This window comes from Euleptes europaea, chromosome 19 (assembly GCF_029931775.1).
Source record: "Euleptes europaea isolate rEulEur1 chromosome 19, rEulEur1.hap1, whole genome shotgun sequence".
Taxonomy (NCBI): Eukaryota; Metazoa; Chordata; class Lepidosauria; order Squamata; family Sphaerodactylidae; genus Euleptes; species Euleptes europaea.
The window spans coordinates 4,144,218-4,164,696 of NC_079330.1; the positions used below are offsets into that span (position 1 = coordinate 4,144,218).

Below are 20,479 nucleotides of genomic sequence, written 5' to 3' on the forward strand. Positions count from 1 at the left end.
GGGGTGGACTAGATGACCCTGGTGGTCCCTTCCAACTCTATGATTCTATGTCCATACCTAACTTAGGATGCCTGCTACTCAATGATTTGGAGATTACCACTAAGCGCTTTCTTTTTAAAAAATTTGAAAATTCACAGCAGCTCTAATCAATGGAACCTCCATGTTCTGAGGCTGTGTATCTCAGAACATGCTAGAGAGAAACAGGAAAGGGTGTTCATAGCTGGCTTCGTGTGGAGGAGTGGGGAAACAAATCCAGTTCACCAGATTAGTGTCTGCCGCTCATGTGGAGGAGCGGGGAATCCAACCCGGTTCTCCAGATCAGACTCCACCGCTCCAAACCACCGCTCTTAACCACTACACCACACTGGCTCTCAATGCTGAACTAGGTGGGGTCTGATCTGGCAAGGATCTTGTAGTTTAACACACAGAGACATTTTGTGTCTTACTACATTGCTCTTCCTTGAGCCAATGCAGCAGTGACGCATTTGAGAGCCACTGAAGTCTATTTATTTGATCACAGCACACGCAGGCTAATTCTTCTTGTAAGAACTTATTCAAAGAGACATCTGGTCATGTAGAGGAGGGCCCCCCAGCTCAGCGGCGGACCTTCTGCGTGGCACACAGATGGTCTGAGGTTCCATCTCCTGCAATAAAAAGGATTGCAGACAGCCGGCCTGGGAAAAACCTTGGCGAGCCAGGGCCAGTCAGAGCGGGCAATCCAGGGTCAGAGTTGCCAAAGACCTGACTCAGCATCAGTTTCCAGTGCTCCAATGCGGCTTGCAAATCTATCTACCAAATGCTGCTGGTCTGTTTGCCCATGTACACATCCCTCGCTCTGTGGCGCATTGGGTACCCCAAACCAAAAGCACCCTTGCACTTGGCAATGTACAAAGTCTGTCCCTACCTGGTCACCTGGAGGGCCTTTCTACTCACCACAGGTGAGCCGTAACTAGCAAGCCCATTCATACTTTTAAATGGTCAAACGCAGAAAGACGTGAAGTGAGGAGACAAGGGCTGACTTCTTCCAAAACAGCGTGTGTACCCCATCGTGTTTCCACCGGGGCATAGGACGATCCTCTGGGTCTACTTTGCTGCAGTATCATATGCTTAAAGCCACGGCTTCCCACTAGAGGTGCAACCCAGCCAGAATTAAGCATTTCTAAAAGTCCTACTGATTTAAAAATCTGCATGCAAACTTGTTCCCGCTGAAATCAGTGGGTTTAAAAAACGCCCCAAAGAGATTCGATCTCCTGAACTTTCGATTCCCACTCTTTCTCCACTGAGGGCAGAAAAGTCTGCATCCTCCCTTCACACAGCAACACAGAATGCGAGCAACACATGTGACAGTTTGGACATTTATTTCTTGTACTTCTGTTATCCCTGCCGGAGATTTGTTGCATGAGATGTAGACCACAGGGAAGGAAGGAAGGAAGGAAGGAAGGAAGGAAGGAAGGAAGGAAGGAAGGAAGGAAGGAAGGAAGGAAGGAAGGAAGGAAGGAAGAAAGCTTTATAACTTCATCTCCAGCACAATAAACCTTTTACCCCTTTAGGCCAAGACCGAGTTCACAGCCATCTCACCAAACAAAAGAAGCGCCTATCAACATTTTTTGCACAAGAGTTACAAGCTTTTTATTATTATTTACAATTTACAAAAATTTAAAAAAATATTTCCAGTGCAATTACGTTCTCGGCGGATGTTGTTTATGCCAATAAAGGTTTTGACATTGGTATTTCCAGTGTTTGATTTTTAAAAAGGCACACAAAAAACACTTGATTCCTCTGAGTAGACATTAATGGCACATAGCATTGGTTTAAAAGCATCAGAAGAATTAAACCAAGGATGGGCGGTCACAGGAAGTCAGGAATGTCTTTGCGTCCTTCCGAGAGACCCTTGAGAATTTAGGACGTATTTATGCAAGGCACATTGTGTATACCAGAGCAGCAATTCCAAACTATGTGGTGTAAGAGCCAAATAGTTGAAAGGAGGGTGTCCACTGCCTCTCTGCATGATCTACCACTCTCTAACCTTGACTCCTAATCAGCCTCGGGGATGGGTAATTTTATTACGCCTATAAGCCAAGTAAAAGAGCCCCGTGGCACAGTGTTAAGCTGCAGTACTGCAGTCAAAAGCTCTGCTCACGACATGTTCGATCCCAACGGAAGTCGGTTTCAGGTCGCCGGCTCAAGGTTGACTCAGCCTTCATCCTTCCGAGGTTGGTAAAATGAGGACCCAGCTTGCTAGGGGTAAAGGGAAGATGACTGGGAAAGGCACTGGCAAACCACCCCACAAACAAAGTCTGCCTTGGAAACGTCAGGATGTGAAGTCACCCCATCATGGGTCAGGAATGACCCGGTGCTTGCACAGGGGACCTTTACCTTACCTTTATAAGCCAAGTGCAATTCTATCTTTCAACCACTGTCAATGCCTAGACACAACTCACTGAGCAAACCCAAGAACAGGCTGCCTGTTTCACTGAAAGGAGGCCATGTGGAGTTGAAGATGGAAATGTGCTTTGCAATTTTGTTAGAAGTTTGGGAATTACTGTAATATTGACTTTAAAGATTTCGGCTTTCCCTTTCCATTGAATAGAGCAGAGGGCACTGGGAGAGTAGCGGGGTTAGTTGCAAATTCCCTGCATTGCGCAGGGGGTTGGACCAGATGACCCTTGAGGTCCCTTCCAGCTCTGTTTTTCTCTGAATGATCCCCAAGGCATTTTGCAGCACAACAAAACAACATGAAAGTCTGCACAGCAGCCCTCTGCCCTACCGCTGACACTACCATGTCCCACAGGACGGGAGAGCATTTGGAGCGGAGTAATTTCCAGTCAGGAGGGAGGAAGCAAGTTTGCTGCAAATGGCTCATGCTCCGGCCAGTGAGGCCAGGCTGGGTCGGTAGGGGTGGATCCACATCTCCAGATCATCTCTTGACTGCATGCAATGATTTTCAGCACCATTGAAAACAAAAGAGAAAAAAACACTTTTGCCCAGGTCCTGCTTTCAGTGCTCTAGCTGCAGTGCTCTAGCTGCACTGGCAAACCACCCCACTGGTTTGCCAGTGCAGCTTCTTTACCTGTGCACGCGGCCACTTTGATGTGCTAGCCCAACAAGTGACAGCCATACTTGAACTGGGTTGATCTTTCAAACTTTCTACCTGCAGAGAACCCATTTCCAGGGTGTCTCGTCTGCCAAGGAGCCCCTTCTGGTCTGCAGCAGAACACTGACATGCTGCGCATGATTCTGGGATACCCTGTGAAGAAAGCGACCCTGAACACCCCCTGCAGTTCCCTACATTTTACAGAAAGACAGTAGGTGGGGGGGGGGTGAGTTTGTCTTCCATCACTGATCTTCTCACTGAGGAACTGGTCTGGAGATCAAGTCCTATGAGGAAAGGTTGAAGGAGCTGGGTATGTTTAGCCTGAAGAGGAGAAGACTGAGAGGGGATATGATAACCATCTTCAAGTACTTGAGAAGCTGTCATATGGAGGATGGTGCCGAGTTGTTTTCTGTTGCCCCAGAAGGTCGGACCAGAACCAGTGGGTTGAAATTAAATCAAAAGAGTTTCCATCTTGACATTAGGAATAATTTTCTAACAGACCAGTTCCTCAGTGGAACAGACTTCCTCGAGAGGTGGTAAGTACTCCTTTCCTGGAGATTTTTAAGCAGAGGTTAGATGGCCATCTGTCAGCAATGCTGAATCTATGACCTTGGGCAGTTCATGGGAGGGAGGGTATCTTGGCCATCTTCTAGGGGTCACTGGGGATGTGTGGGGGAGGTAGTTGTGAGTTTCCTGAATTGTGCAGGGGGTTGGACTAGATGACCCTGGTGGTCCCTTCCAACTCTATGATTCTATGAACCCCCATAAGCTTCTGAGAACCACCCTGGGTTCCCCAGAGCACCGTTGGAAAGCCTCGAGTTAACTCTGAAGGCTTCTGCGCTACAAGAAAGCCCAACAGAATAACAGAACTGGAAAATAGAATGGTAACAGAATAGAACAGAATTATAAAGTAAAAACAGAATAGAATTATAACCAACGCTGCCTGAACCCTATGAAACAGCTACACCTAGTGGTAAGATCTAGTCTCTCTCTCTCTCTCTTGCAAAAAACCCAATGTGAGACTTTGACCCCAAACAAAGAGCATGTTTTCACATTCCCAACCTGATCCGATAGACTGAAGCAAGTAGGCTCAGGGCAAGGTTAGGCCTGCATCAGCTGAGGCTACCCGGCTGCTCATTTTCTCAGTTGCAAGCCCCAGTGAACTCAGAAGGACTTCCTCCCAAGTATATGTACCAAGGGACTGCAAGAATTTAGGATGGCTATTGCTTTAATACAGGAGCAAGTGTAGCATAGTGGTTAAGAGCAGCAGACTCTAATCTGGAGAACTGGGTTTGATCCCCACTCTTCTACATGAAGCCTGCAGAGTGACCTTGGGCTAATCACAGTTCTCTCAGAACTCTCTTAGCCCACAAAGAGGCCGGCAATGGCAAACCACCTCCCAACGTCTCTTGCCTTGAAAACCCTACGGGGTCACCATAAGTCAGTTGTGATTTGATGGCGCGCACACACAAACGTTGCTTTAATGCTCTTCTTGAGGAAGGGACAATACCAAGAATGACTTTAGAAGGCCCAAGTCAGGGCTAATCAGCAGAAGCCAGTAAGTTCTGCAAATTAAAGTGCACCGATTTGCATTTTTGCATAACCTTTAGCTTTGGGGTACTTCTCTCCCTCCCTCCCCGCCAGTACACACAACCTCAGCCAAAGACCAAGGGCTAAATTCTCCACAAATTCCTCAACCTTTCCTCATGGGAACACTGAAACAGAGTCCAATCACTGAAAAGATTCTGGGTTATTTCTGCGAGGTAGTATATAAAAATCCCCCTTCTCTGTAGAAGAGAGGAAAAACAGGTCTGCAACAGTGAAGTCATCTGACCATGGCAGAAGGAATTGGAAAAATGTCACTCACATTCACATCCCGACTGTTGGACCTCACTGCCACAAGATATGGCCACAGAGGGCTACTTATGATGGCTTCAACACAAAAATTATACAAACTCACAGGGAAGGATAAGTCTATCGACAGTCGCTAAATGGAACCTCCATGTGCAGAGGCAGTAGAATTCGGAATTGTAGATGCTGGGGAGAATCAGACTATAGGGAAAGGTGCTAACACCTTCTGGGTGTGTGTGATCTGGCAGGAAACAGAATACTTGAAAAGACAGAGCTTGGTCTGATCCATTAAGAGAATTTCCATGCTTCTGTCATTAACCGGCAGCGGATTACTTTCTCCCCCCCAAAAAAACAGAATCTCTCTCTAGGATTGTAGAAAAGCAGCTGTTCTTTTCACCATGAGAGATCCCGGATGACAGAAGAAAAGGAGGAAGCGATTTCGACAGATCATCCGAATAAAGCTTCATAGTCCACATACCACGCTATGTGGCCGGAACTGGGGTTGACCCCAGAAATGGGCCATTTCTTGGGCTCGTGCCCCACCCTGCTGACCAGGGTCACGATATCGTGTTTGCTCCTCCCCATCACCAGCACGGACACCCGCTTGGCCTTGTTGATGAACGGCAAGCTGAGGGTCATGCGCTGGTGAGGTTTGGCCGGGCTCTCCGTGAACACCACGTCCGGGCTCCCTTCGAGGCCCACAAGGGAGTGCGGGAAGAGCGAAGCCGTGTGTCCATCCATGCCGACCCCCAGGAGAACCAGGTCAAAACTGCCGTTGGTCACCAAGGCGGCGATCTCGTTGGCATACAGTTCCGGTCCCTTGTCATCCTCCACACAGAGTCGCCGGTTGAGGTGGACAGGCATGGGGTGGATGTTGTAGTAGGGGACCCGAACCTGATGGATAAGATGGTCATGCAGGTTCCTGAAATTGGACTCCGGGTCAGTCAGGGGGACACAACGTTCATCCACCAGCCACAAGTGGGTGTGCTTCCAGGGGAAACCGTAGTGGTGCACGGCCAGCTGCCTGAAAAGGGCCAGCGGGCTCGATCCGCCAGAAAGTGCTAAGTGGAACTGGCCGGATCTCTCCACGGCGCTGGCGGCCGCCGCTTCCATATCGGATGCCAGACGGCTGATCAGTTCTTCCGGCCAAGCGGTTACCAGTTGGTTTTGCCTGAATCTGGACTGGAGAGTCTTGTACTGGTCCGGAGTTTGCTGGTCCTTGGCCTGCATCACCTCCAGCGCCTCTTTCACCACAAAGGACACTTCTCCGCCTGCCATCTCAAAATCCAGGAGGTGTTTGTTTTGTGGGCCCCCTGGGTACAAACGAGGGGCTTCCCCAGATAAACTGTCCAGCAACGGGCTCCAAAATTCCCAGGAAGCCAGCAGATTCTCAGTGGTGATGAAGGAGTCCTTTTTGCCGTGGTAGATCCTAGAGATGAGGACCGCATAAGGGTCTCTCTCCTTGACGGGGACGTACGTGTAATAATCAGAGAGAGGCTGTCCAAACAGATGCAGCCATGGGCGATCCACGACTTCCTTCCAGCTGCCTTCCGGCATGATGGGCTTAAAGAGGTTGCGGCTCACCAGGACAGCAGGGGAATTCAGCTCCCCGTGGCCGATGTAGAAAATGATCTGCTTGCGTTTGCACTGGCTGCTCTCTCTGTCCCACGCTGTTTCGTTCTGGGTGCAAAAAGCCTGGTTCTTGAAGAGGACGCGGGCGTAGCCAACTCGTTCGTCCAGGACTTTTCCCGAGGTGAGGATGAAGGGGACCCCTTCCCAGCGCAGGCTGTCCAGATTAATCAGCACCCCTGAAAACCACAAGAAATGGATGAGGGAAACAAGCATTAATTGACAGTATTCCCAACTCCTAATTATTAAAAAGAAGAAGAGTTGGTTTTTATATGCCGACTTTCTCTACCACTTAAGGGAGACTCAAACCAGCTAACAATCACCCTCCCTTCCCCTCCCCACAACAGACACCTTGTGAGATAGGTGGAGCTGAGAGAGCTCTAACAGAGCTGTAACTTGCCCAAGGTCACCCAGCTGGCTTCGTGTGTAGGAGTGGGGAAACCAACCCGGTTCTCCAGATCAGACTCCACCGCTCCAAACCACCGCTCTTAACCATTACACCACGCTGGAGGGAAGGTGGCATGTTATAGCTCGATCTCATCTGATCTCCGAAGCTAAGCAGGATCAGTACTTGGATGGGGAGTCTGCTTTTGACTTGCCTTGAACGCCTCTTGCTGAGGTCGCCATAATTTGGTTGTGACTTGATTGCGCTTACATATGCATGTAATCTTTAAAAATGGGGGACAGATGCCCTCTAAAACTGCAGACTGCTATCTTTTCAGACCTATCCATAACCTAAGAGCCAATCACAGAATCATTTCCTCCCCCCATTACTAGAGTCCAGTTAAAAGAAAAATGCTTCCATCAACACAAAAGGGTTTATTTCTCCTCCACCATGCCTGTATTCTATAAAAACACGCCCCTACCAGTCCCATTTCATATGCACATGGGCAGATACGTGGACCACTAGCCACAGATCTGCCAGTCACGTGTCTTTAGAGGTGAACACACACATAAAGCTGCCTTATACTAAATTGGACCCTTGGTCCATCAAGGTGAGCATTGCCTACTCGTACTGGCAAGCAGCTCTCCAGGGTCTCAGGCAGAGGTATTTCACATTACCCGAGTCTGATCTGGAGAACTGGGTTTGATTCCCCACTCCTACACATGAAGCCAACTGGGTGAACCTGGGCTAGTCACAGCTCTCTTAGAGCTCTTTCAGCCCCACCTACCTCCCAGGGTGTCTGTTGTGGGGAGGGGAAGGGAAGGTGATTGTAAGCTGGTTTGATTCTTCCTTAAGTGGTAGAGAAAGTCGGCATATAAAAACCAACTCTTCTTCTTCTACTTCTGACCTGGCTGGCCCAGGCTAGCCCAATCTGTTCAGCTCTCAGAAGCTAAGCGGGATCGGCCCTGGTTCCTATTTGAATGGGAGACCACAAAGGAATATCGGGGTCACTACTCAGAGGCAGGTGACGACGCACCACTTCTGAACCTCTCTTGCCTTGAAAACCCTACAGACTTGCCATAAGTTGGCTGTGACTTGACAGCACTTCCCACCCCCAGTTATCCTGGGGAGGGGGATTGGAGCCACAGTGCCCCACCCTCTTTCAACCTCCACCTTACCTGCAAAAGTGGGCGTTCGGCTGAAATAGTCCGGCCCTTTCTGTAGCTCCTCCTTCACGTGGTTGTTGTACCCCTCATACTGGCCAATCACAGCCCTGCTTTTCTCCAGGTCCCGCAGCGACTGGAAAGTCCGCAGCTTGCTCTGTAGAATGTCTTTGGAGCTGCTGACGTTCGCTGGGAGCTCCATGGTGAGGAACATCAAGGCCTCAGTGAGGTGGTTTTGGTGGACGTCACGAATGACCCCATATTCTTCATAGAAGCTGGTGCGATCTAAGCACAGGGGGGGAAACGGGCACAAGCAGTCAAGTGAGCAAACTGTAGAGTAAAGGTAATGACCCTGTGCAAGCACCGGGTCATTCCTGACCCATGGGATGATGTCACATCCCGACGTTGACTAGGCAGACTATGTTGACGGGGTGGTTTGCCAGTGCCTTCCCTAGGTCATCTTCCGTTTACCCCCAGCAAGCTGGGTCCTCATTTTACTGACCTGGGAAGGATGGAAGGATGAGTCAACCTTGAGCCGGCTACCTGAAACCAAGTTCCGTTGGGATTGAACTCAGGTTTTGAGCAGAGCTTGGACTGCAGTTCTGCAGCTTACCACTCTGTGCCATGGGGCTCATGCTGTAGAGGCAGCCTGCAAATTAGCCAAATAAAACAAGATACTCCTGACCTGGATGGTCCAGGCTAGCCTGATTGCGTCAAATCTTAGAACCTACAATGGGTTGGCCCTGGTTAGTGCTTGGATGGGAGACAACCAAGGAAATCCAGGGTCACTGCGCAGAGGCAGGCGATGGCAAACTGCCTCTACACTTTAAGGCAAGAGAAGATGCACACAGACTCAGAGTGGTGTGAGCCGTTCTGTGCTCCTTGGTAGAAAAGCAAGGTATAAAAAATTTGAAATGAAATACATGCTGGAGAATGGCTTCATGTGATTGTCCCTCAGGAAATCTCTTGCTGCAGTACCCTTGAGAAGGTGCTGACCCCACCCCCAAAACCTCCCCTGCCTAGTTAATTTCTTACTGGGGGGGGAATGGGGAGAAGGATCAACCTGAAATTTCTCCTTGATGCTACTCCGCAAGTAAACTCTGCAGAGGGCACCGCCGGACCGATTGTTCCCTTTTAGCTTTGAAACGAGGGAATCCATCTCCTCCTAACCCACGGTGCATTTATTAATGTAATCAATGCCGCACTTTCTCTGGCATGGGAGTGAGCCATGCTGACACGGGCTGCAGGGGAGGGATGGGGGTTAGCAAATGAAAAATTGCAGAGCGGGAGAATGAGCACAGGACAGCCCGGCTCTCCCTCACATTCTTTCACCTACCCCTTTCCCTAGGAAGGAGCACAGTGGCTTTGCCAAGCCAAACCATCAGTCACGGCTTTTAATAATGCAATTGCTAATTGGCACAGCGCACAGAGACGCATTCCTGAGCCTACAGAAAGCGAGGACACGCACCCCCCCCCCAGTCATCCCCAGGACTGACACGGGCGGCAGGTGCAGCCTCGAGCAGCCGGGCCCGCAGAAGAGATGCTGCAGCACTGCAGTGAACTGGAGCACGGCTGTGTCCTTGACGGGACAGCAACGGCAGGCCTGCTTACGCCGCCGGGCCGGAAAACAGGCTTGCAGGGCAATGCGTAAAGTGCAGGCCTGCAACAACAACCCCCCAGAAGAACCTGCTGTTTCTCTTTCCTCTCCCCACCACAAATAACACTAAAAACGAAGGAACTGTTGAACTATGACTAGGAAGACCTGGGTTCAAATTCTGAGGTGGGCCATGAAGCTCATTGGGGTGACTTTGGATTGATTGCAGGCCAATTCCCTCTCAGCCTGCTCTACCCCACAGGGTCCTTGTGAAGGTAAAACGGGGAGGATCACATATACCACTATTGAGCTTTTTGAAAGAAGAGCCAGATAAACACATAATGGACAGATGGAACTATGAGCTGAATTGTGCATTCTCCAGGAATTAATGTTAGAAATTCTTCTACTTAAACTGAAATCAATAAGCCGTGGAACGGCAGAGTAAATTTCTGCACCAATCAAAGAATGGAGCAGCAAAGTTCTCTTCCCCTTATCAATGACTCCTTTGATGGCCCGGGGCAAGTCACTCGCAAGTCACTCACTCAGCCTCTGCTCTTCGCCTATGGGAGAATTTCGGTTGCCTACTTCGCAGGGCTGTTGGAAGGCTGAACAGCTCAAAGACTGTAATAAAGCTCGCAGATTAAAAGCACCCAACGTCAAAAGCTCACAGAGATTCAGATTCCAGTTCTACCACACCTGGCATCATGCTGAAACTCTTTCAAAGAACCTACTCCTACGTAACAAACACCAGCATGGAGTATTCCAATGTGATACTGGAAGCAAAGTCTCACCCTAAAGATCCCACATCCAAAGCAGACAGATAAGTGGATTCCTTCTTGCCCCAATGCAAGAATCACCTACTTTTCATGCACGCCCCGCAAGAATCACCTACTTTTCACATCCACTGTCTCCTTCAAGACAATTTCCACCCTCTCAACATGATGCCTGTTCCAGATCGGGTCCAAATAGCGTCGGTTCTGGTCTCGGAAGGGTAAGATGTGGGCCACAGCCTGCAGGGAAAGCGTAAAAAAGAAAAAACAGGCCAAAATGATTGAAGCACACAGATAATGAGGGATGGAATTTCTGCAAGGATGGTGGCTCAGGAACAAAAGGCCATGTTTTGACGCAGAAGGTCCTGGGTTCAATCCCTGGGATCTCCAGTTTTAAGAAAACCCTTGTGAGAGATCATGGGGAGTCACTTCCGGTCCAAGCAGTCAATACTAGCTGGACCAGTGGGCAGGCTCGGCAGAAGGAATATTTAGATTCCCGAACACACAGCTGAGCAGAAAACAAGATTACCTGGGCAATTATTGGCTACTAAACCCAGCCTTCTGGTGTAGTGGTTAAGAGCGGTAGAGTCTGATCTGGAGAACCGGGTTTGATTCCCTATTCCTCCACACAAGCATTGAATCATAGAGTTGGAAGGGACCACCAGGGCCATCAAGTCCAACCCCCTGCTCAATGCAGGAAATTCAACACTACCTCCCCCCTCCACACCCCTAGTGACCAGAAGATGGCCAAGATGCCCTCCCTCTCATCATCTGCCTAAGGTCACAGAATCAGCATTGCTGACAGATGGCCATCTAACCTCTTCTTAAAAACCTCCAGGGAAGGAGAGTTTACCACCTCCCGAGGAAGCCTGTTCCACTGAGGAGGCTAATCTGAGCAGTGGAGGCTAATCTGGTGAATTGGGTTTCCCTACTCCTGCACGTGAAGCCAGCTGGGTGACCTTGGGCTAGTCACAGCTCTCTCAGCCCCAGCTACCTCACAAGGTGCCTGTTGTGGGGAGAGGAAGGGAAGGTGACTGTAAGCTGGTTTGATTCTTTCTTAAGTGGTAGAGAAAGTCAGTATATAAAAACCAATTCTTCTTCTTCATGACAAGCCCAGCCCTCGGCGCCAATGCATGCATTCCCTGCGTAAATGCCTAACATAAGGGAGGGTATTGCTCTCCACAGTACACAGTGGGGAGGGAGAAGAATGGGGTCAGGGGGAAGCCAGCCTCCTTCCCCTTCTGAAGGCCTATGAAGCCCTCCGGACTACATGATGCTGCCAGATCACCCCAGGCTGATCTAAATGTAGGAGGATCCCGGCTTGTGACCTGGGGGTGTCCAAAGTCCACGCAAAGCTGCAGGAGAGAAGGAAAGAGAGGCCTCAGCGAATAAGCAGCCGGCTGAACGTTTTGCCTGAAAAAGCCCTCAGTTGCAATCTGCCCGCAATGCACGCTCCTGCGTCCCCCCTTGGGCTCACAAGAAGCTGAGCCAGGTGCTCAGAAAGGGAGGGGGCTGTGGTAAAATGAAGGGAATGCTGCAGTCAGCAAAGCCATCTGGCTTAGGTTACGGGGAGGGGGTAGCATCTCTGGTTTGCACACAATGGCCAAATCGTGGTGTGCGCAAGAGACAGCCGGACATCGGTATTGTCCAACAGGAACACCCCGAAGAATTCTAACAGAGAAATGTCACGACAAATAAACTGAGACCACTTTTAGCCCACCTATCTCTGAAAGGAGACTCCAGGTGGGTTACAATGATAATAAACACCATATGCAATTAACATCCATTTAAACTAACATATGGGAGGGGAGAAGGAGAAGAAGAGTTGGTTTTTATATGCCGACTTTCTCTACCACTTAAGGAAGACTCAAACCGGCTTACAATCACCTTTCCCTTCCCCTCCCCACAACAGACACTCTGTGAGGTAGGTGGGGCTGAGAGATAGGTGGAGCCGAGAGAGCTCTAAGATAACTGTGACTAGCCCAAGGTCACCCATCTGGCTTCGCGTGTAGGGAGTGGGGAAACAAATCCAGTTCACCAGATTAGCCTCCGCCGCTCATGTGGAGGAGTGGAGAATCAAACCCGGTTCTCCAGATCAGACTCCACCGCTCCAAACTACCGCTCTTAACCACTACACTATGCTGGCTCTCAAGGTGGCATGGTATAGCCCTATCTCGTCAGATCTCGGAAGCTAAGCATGGTCAGTACTTGGATGGGAGACCAAAATGATCGTGGGCCCACACAGCATGATTAGGGGAAGGCATTTTGCCCACGACCCCGTAAAAACCTGGAGTTGATCCTGTCAACGCTGCAGCCACTGCTCACACTGGCCCTCCATTGGGGAGAACCAGATCCTCCCCCAACCTGCAGAGAGGGAAGGGCAAGGGTCACTCAGCCACGAAAACAAGGCATGCCACACATGGACAGAGGCACTGTTTTCTTCTTCTCACAACCCATGGCCGGAAGCTGGCACAGACAGTTAGGAGTCCCTGCTCTGTCTCAAAATGATACCTCACTTCCACTGGGCTAACTGTAATTCACTTCCCAATCCAGGGGGGAAATATCTAACAGTTAGAGCGGTTCCTCAGTGGAACAGGCTTCCTCGGGAGGTGGTAAGCGTTCCTTCCCTGGAGGTTTTTAAGCACAGGCTAGATAGCCATCTGTCAGCAATGCTGATTCTATGACCTTAGGCAGATCATGAGAGGGAGGGCATCTTGGCCATCTTCTGGGCATGGAGTAGGGGTCACTGGGGGGGTGGGGGAGGAGGTAGTTGTGAATTTCCTGCATTGTGCAGGGGGTTGGACTAGATGACCCTGGTGGTCCCTTCCAACTCTATGATTCTATGATCCTGCACCTCTCAGAGGATGGCACACGTTGTTCCCCGTTCCACCTTCCTTTGAAAGGCTGGCTGATCCAGAAAAAAGGGCTGGGAGGGGGTGTAATGCACCACGTTCTTATCAAATTAAAAGCCTCGCTTAGAAAGCCAGCGCTTGGCAGCCTCCTTGTGAGCAGACAGCAGCAGCTCGGATGTGGAGGAGAGGAGAGGAATGGGGTGATGACTCAGCGAAATGGAAAGCCTGACCTTGGCTGGAAGATCACGCGGATACAGGTTTTATTCTGTCTCAACTCACACAAATACAAAGACACACACAGACGTTAAGAAAAAAACAACCTACCGTTTCCCCCCCCAGTAAACACATGAACACATGAAGCTGCCTTATACTGAATCAGACCCTCGGTCCATCAAAGTCAGTATTGTCTACTCAGACGGGCAGCGGCTTCTCCAGGGTCTCAGGCAGGGGTCTTTCACATCACCTACTTGCGTGGTCCCTTTAACTGGAGATGCCGGGGATTGAACCTGGGACCTTCTGCATGCCAAGCAGATGCCCTCTACCACTGAGCTATAGTCCTTCTATGACCCACTTACAGAATAATTTGCTTTGGTGGAGGTAAAGGGTTTGTGGGTTTATTTCCTCGGTTAAACATGGAGCCACCAAAAACCAAAGCACATTGGATCAGGCCAAATGTCCATCTTAGCCCTGCACCCAGCTTCCGACAGAGGCCAGCCAAATGCCTTCAGGCAGCCCACAGGAAGGGCACAAAGGCAACAGGCCTCCCTAGTCATCAGCTCACAGTACCAGGCATTTGGAGGTCACTGCCGCTGAACATGGAGGTTCCATTTAGTTGCCAACAGACAGGGAACATTCTTCCATTCTCAACAGCCTATTTCGTCTCTCCTGAGGAAATTATCCGGACTGGCCAATTTATTTTTGCTGGGGTGCGCTTCCTCAAGGAAACCTGCATCAGGAAGGGACAATGTGGGACCAGCTGTTTAAGACGCCAATTAGCAGCTGGAAAATGGGTGCGAGAGAGGAGGACTAATGTCTGAGACATTTTCTCTCTCCATCCTCTCTGCCAAATGGTAGTCCCAGATCCACAGTGGTCAGCGGGCCCCAAACAAAGCCCACAACATTCAGTAAAGCTTCTTAATTTTGTTAAAACACACACTAAAAATGGACCTGTGCTTTTCAGCAACTTGCTTTAGTTAAAAATTGTGACCAATTTAAAATTGTATGCCAGTTTGGAAACCAATTTGGCTGAGAAGCAGGGCACAAATACTCAAATAGTTCCTTAGACAGGATGTGACCCCAATTCCCAGTTTTAAAACATTAAGCCGCCCGATGAGACAGGCATAAAACTGAACCCTCTACGCTGGAAGAAATGTCATTTGCTTGTGGTGAAAAGACAGTAAAAAAAAACATTAAATTCCCTACTTACGGAAGAGTCACCACATAGACCAGTATCAGGACAGAGATTTTATAAAGCTGGCTCGGCTTTATTCGTTCGGAGAGCATGAAGGAATCTCAAGATCAGCCCATCCTTATATATGTAAGTGCTACATGATCCTTGTCTAATTTATTTAGGTAAATTTCTATGCTGCCTCTCCAGGGAATCTGCCCGAGGCGGCTTACAATAAATGAAAAGGCAATAAAAACAAAACATTAAAAGGTATGAATTAAAATCAAGCTTTATCTTTGTATTGTGTATTATCTTTGCTCTCATCCATCCTACCCACTTCTGCACTTAACAGCAAGTTGCGTTGTTGAAAGTCAGAGGTTTCTCCCCAGCTCATAAAATATGTAGGGTCCTCTGATCCTCGGGAGACAACATGTATAGAAACACCTGTTTTACCTGGGAGCAGCCTTGCGGAAAAGGTGCAGATCTAGCGATGCTGACTCTAAAAAGGCATAAATTCAGGATTCCTAAATTGCTGCCAAGCACCAGGCTTTGATCAACGTGAAGTCAGCCTCGGTTATGTTGAACTTGGGTCATGTAGGAATGGCAAATATTTATATTATATATACGGCAGGCTGATCTTAAAACAAAGATCCATGTGGGCATTCCCATTTTCTGGATTGCAGGGAAGTCAAATTGACAAAGCTACAGCCAGAGCATCACCATACAACCGAGGGGGATTTGCAGCGTGGTACCCCACTGTAGCCTCTGTCTGCCATATTATCACAGACAGCGGAATACTTCCTGGCCCACACTGCTACTTTCCGCAGAAGGCTAAAAAGCAAAACAAGATTGCAAAGTCTCTACACAAGCGAGAAAAGCCACTCTGTACATGCTCAGGAGCATGCACACTTTGAAGCAGTACAGTCAAGAAGAAGAAGGAGGAGGAGGAGTAGTTGGTTTTTATATGCCGACTTTCTCTACCATTTAAGGGAGACTCAAACTGGCTTACAATCACCTTCCCTTCCCCACAACAGACACCTTGTGAGGTAGGTGAAGCTGAGAGGGTGTGACTAGCCCAAGGTCACCTGGCTGGTTTCGTGTGTAGGAGTGGGGAAACAAATCCAGTTCACCAGATTAGCCTCCACCACTCATGTGGAGGAGTGGGGAATCAAGCCCAGTTCTCTAGATCAGATGCCACTGCTCCAAACCACCGCTCTTAACCATTACACCATGCTAACTCTCTATCACTGTGCTGCAAATGCAGAGTCCGCCTAAATATACATGAATACATGAAGTTGCCTTATACTGAATCAGATCCTTGGTCCATCAAAGTCAGTATTGTCTACTCAGACTGGCAGCAGCTCTCCAGGGTCTCGGGCAGGGGTCTTTCATATCACCTACTACCTGGTCCTCACAGCCCCTCCCCTAATAGTCTTGAGTACAGGCTGCTCATATTCCCCCAGCCAGCCATGCTTTTTATTTTCGAATAGACAGAGATTTTCTGGAAGTCAAGTTTTGGCCCAGTTTCTTCCAGACCGCTCACCTGCTTGCCAAGGTAATGGTCCACCCGGTACATCTCCTCTTCCCAGAAGAATGTCTTCAGCTCATCCGCCAACGCCTGGGCGGACTTCAGATTGTGGCCAAACGGCTTCTCCAGAACCACGCGCAGCCAAGCCCCAGGACGTGGCCTGCAGCTGCTGTTGATGTGGCGGGCAATCTCCGCGTAGGCAAAAGGGGGCACGGAGAAGTAGAAAATCCGGCCTGCTTCCTCCAGGTCTTCCTGACTGAGCAGAGTAGCAATTTCCTTGTTAAGGGTGGCATAGCCCTCCGCGGTCTTAAGCTGGCGGTACTGAGTCAGCCTGAGGAACTGGTCCTTCAGCATGGCACACCGGTCCGGAGACACGTCTGACGGACACGTCAGTCTCTTCAGCCGATCGAACATCAGTTTCTGGCCTTGCTCGAGCTCTGCCTGGGCACCCCCGTAGAACGTGAAGGTGTGTCCATTGCTCACCTCATCCAGGTAGAGTTGGAAGAACCCCTGCCACAAGTACTTCTTGGCTAGGTCTCCCGTGGCACCTAGGAGGACCACAGAAATGTGGCCCTGACGCTCGCTGGCCGCAGACGGCAAGACTCCCAGGAGAAATAACGTGCCAAGTGTTGCCGTTAGAAACATGGTGGGAACAGGACAGGCTGGAGGGAAGAAAAAATGGAAACAACATTGAGAAAAGAACATAACATACACTGAGACATGCAGCTAGATTCGAATCCAGTAGCACCTTGGAGACCCAAAAGATTTTCAGGGTATGAGCTTTCAAGAGTCAAAGCTCCCACCGTGTTGTAGTGGTTAAGAGCTGTGGTTTGGAGCGGTGGACTCTGATCTGGAGGACCAGGTTGGTATCCCCACTCCTACACACGAAGCCAGCTGGATGACCTTGGGCAAGTTACAGCTCTGTTAGAGCTCTTTCAACCCCAGCTACCTCACAGGGCGTCTGTTGTCGGGAGGGGGAGGGAAGGTGATTGCAAGCCGGTTTGATTCTCCCTTAAGTGGTAGGCCATTTATGCATGTCAATTTTTATGCTCGTTCAAAGCTCTTTTTTAAAATGTGACTTTAAAATGCCTATTCACGGTCCCGACAAGGAGAAATTCCACCCACCCCCCACTTGCCTGCACCTTTGTTCATTTGCATAGCTATTAGCATGTGCATAGCTAACGCCACTGCTGTTTTGCATGGTTCCCTCTGGTTATTCTTCGCAGCAGCCCGGTGGAGCCAACACGAAAGGTCGTGTTAAGTGGGCTCTTTTGTAATGCGAAGCAGGTCAGAGCCAGCTTTACTTCCGGAATGACGGTTCAGCATGCAAAATTCAAAAAAAATTGCGGGGCAATTCAGCTTGGAACGCGCTGCGTAAGATACAAGTAGGGAAGGGAGCTCTGATTCTTGAAAGCAAGTACCCCCCCCAATCTTGTTGGTCTCTAAGGTGCTATTAGACTTAAATCTAACTGTTCTACTGCAGACCAACAGGGCTACCATCTGAAACAGGGACATTTCTCCAAATCAGACTCCCACCGCCACTGTGGACATTCGGCCTATGGGGAGAGACAGAAGGAAGAGTATTTATTTACTCAATGCTATTTCTAAAACGTATCCCTAGCCAAAGAGAGACTCCTGCAGATGCTTATATCTAAAACCGTCTAACACCGAGGCTATAAAAAGCATCACAGTTTTACAGCACACAAGCAAAGACCCTTAAAATAGCAAGGGGTATCAGGTATCCCAGTTTTTTGGGAAATAGACTATGTTCGGGAAAAGAGAAAGAACGACAGCTTCTGAAATGAAAACACATGAATCAGACCTTTGGTCCATCCAAGTCAGTATTGTCTACTCAGACTGGCAGTGGATCTCCAGGGTCTCAGGCAGAGGTCTTTCACATCACCTGCTTGCCTAGTCCTTTAAGTGGACATGCCGGGGATTGAACCCAGGCCTTCTGCATGCCAAGCAGATGCTCTACCTCTGAGCCATGGCCCTTCCCCAGTGTCACATTACCATCTCCCCTTCCAGCATATCTTTGCAACCACGTCAGAGAAGAGCTTGCTCTTTTTAATTTAAAATGAAAGTGGAGATTCCCACCGATTCTGCTGTTGCTAATTGCATTCGTTGCTTCGGCTGGATTCTGTGGAATCATGGTGTACGCGCAGCACTGGTATCGGCCGTGCCACTGAACGAGCTGACCCGGAGAACAGCCCTTGAAGGAGTTCCCCAGAGAGGGGGGCCCACTCCCGAGAAGGCCCTGCACGTTGGTTTACCACAAGAGAAGATGCAAGGGAAAAACCTAGAGCTCCCTTCCCCTTCTTCTTTCACATCCAGGCCGAGAGCAAGATTTATAAGCCCCACAGCGCAGCCTGCAAAGCTTTTTCAAATAAATCAACAGTGGGCGAGGGACAGGGTACAGAATGTCAGTCAGGTATGTATGAATATGCCCATTTCCGTTTCTTGTTTAGTATGATAGTATGATATGTTTAGACAAGATAGATAGCTTGTCACTTTTCATTGCTGGTGTCCCTGATTTGTTTGCTTCTCTTATGACATTTATATGCAACTGACATAAAAAAGAATAGTAGAAATACATATATTTAACAAGAAAAATTTGATGTGGAGAAATTCAAAATGGCAGAAAAAGTAATCATTCCTAAATACCAGTAACTATAAAGAAGTATCATTATTAGTAACAAGGTTTAAAAGTTTCCAGGTGGACTCTCAAATTTGGACTCCTTTTTCAGAATGCTTTTAAGGGGACGCTAATTAAGAGACCTGCCAAGGGATTTTGGACACTACCTGGTCAACACGCATACTGTCCAAAAAGCATTGGGGGAAAACCACACAGCTTGCAACCACAAATAAGCAACTCTGCACATGGCTTCATCAGAAAGCATATTCTCCATCTGGAGACTTTGCAGATTCGCTGGTCAATGTGTATAATGTATCATTCAACATGATTTGGAAGTTATGCATATTGACCAGACAATATCCATAATTCACCGTTCAACATCATCATATGTGCACATGCTCTGCAACATATGGTGGATATGGATACAAGCCAGGCATTCTGCACATTCTCCAGTTCACTCTTGTTAGTGCCAACATACATCTGTAAATAAACTGGTACCATAAAAATAACATAAGCAAGATTACAAGGCATCAGTCTCAGTGAAGACGCTGCTTCTGCAACTTCTATCATGCAGGGAAATGGGGTGAGCCCCCCCTTATCATAACAGTATTATTTATTTATTTAAAGAAGTGGCTTAGCACAGTTAGAGGAGGTAGGACCACAAAGCCATCCCTGTAAGATATTTTCCTTCCAACTGAAATTCAGCAAATAATCATAGGTTAAGGGAGGGTAGAACAGGCAAGGCCCAATCAGCCGCATCCTCCTCCGTCTCCTTCCGAAGAAGCAAGAGGAGAAAACTCATCAGGACACCTGGTGGCTGCCAGCGCGCACAAGTCCACTTTCACCTTCGTGCATCTTACCTGGAAGACTCACCAGAGCAACACAAAAAGTGATGGGGGGGGGGGAACCTGAGGGGACTAAAACTGGGTTCTTTCGTCTTCCTGTTCTCCCCACCGCCTTGCAGCCGAGGAAGCCCAGAAAGCCGGTCAGACCTGCCAGCCTCGTTCTTGTTCAACAGCTAGACAAACAAAGATTACGCGTCAGAGATAAGAACCTTTCGACATTTCCTGGTGAAAGAACTGCTCCAATCCCTCCTTTTCCCAGAAGAAAAAAGGCTCATAATCCCCTGCTAACCCAAACAGAAACACATTGCCCAAGCTTACTGGACATCTGAAGCTGCCTTATTATACACAGAGTCGAATCGCTGCTCCATCTGGCCTCCTCTGATTGGCAGGAGCTCTCAGGCAGAGATGGGGTTTCCCCCACACCTGGTACCTGGGAAGTCAAGTATCAGGGCCTTTGGAATGTAAAGCAGGTGCTCTACCTCTGAACCTTTTCCCACACTTTCTTAGAGGCCTCGCCACCGTCCAGAGTATATTATACTGAAGGAAGCAAAAAAATGTAACCATCGGGAAAGCCACTCACGCCTGAATTTCAGCCTTCCCTATGCAAGGAAGAGAAGAAGAAGAGTTGGTTTTTATATGCCGACTTTCTCTACCACTTGAGACTCAAACTGGCTTACAATCACCTTCCCTTCCCCTCCCTTGCTAAAAGCCCACACGTTTCTAGTCCTTTACTTACTAGCACGCTC

At 48.9% G+C, this 20,479-nt stretch overlaps 1 protein-coding gene across 1 annotated transcript; it reads right to left on the reverse strand.

Moving 5' to 3' along the window:
* Window positions 1-5,377: 5,377 nt before the first annotated feature.
* H6PD (hexose-6-phosphate dehydrogenase/glucose 1-dehydrogenase) lies at window positions 5,378-16,898 on the reverse strand. The gene is made up of 4 exons (XM_056865256.1): window positions 16,269-16,898; window positions 10,609-10,726; window positions 8,138-8,407; window positions 5,378-6,753 (listed from the first exon to the last, which is right to left on the reverse strand). The coding sequence occupies exons 1-4, from the start codon at window positions 16,896-16,898 to the stop codon at window positions 5,393-5,395; spliced, it is 2,379 nt and encodes a 792-aa protein (XP_056721234.1). The 3' UTR covers window positions 5,378-5,392.
* Window positions 16,899-20,479: the final 3,581 nt, after the last annotated feature.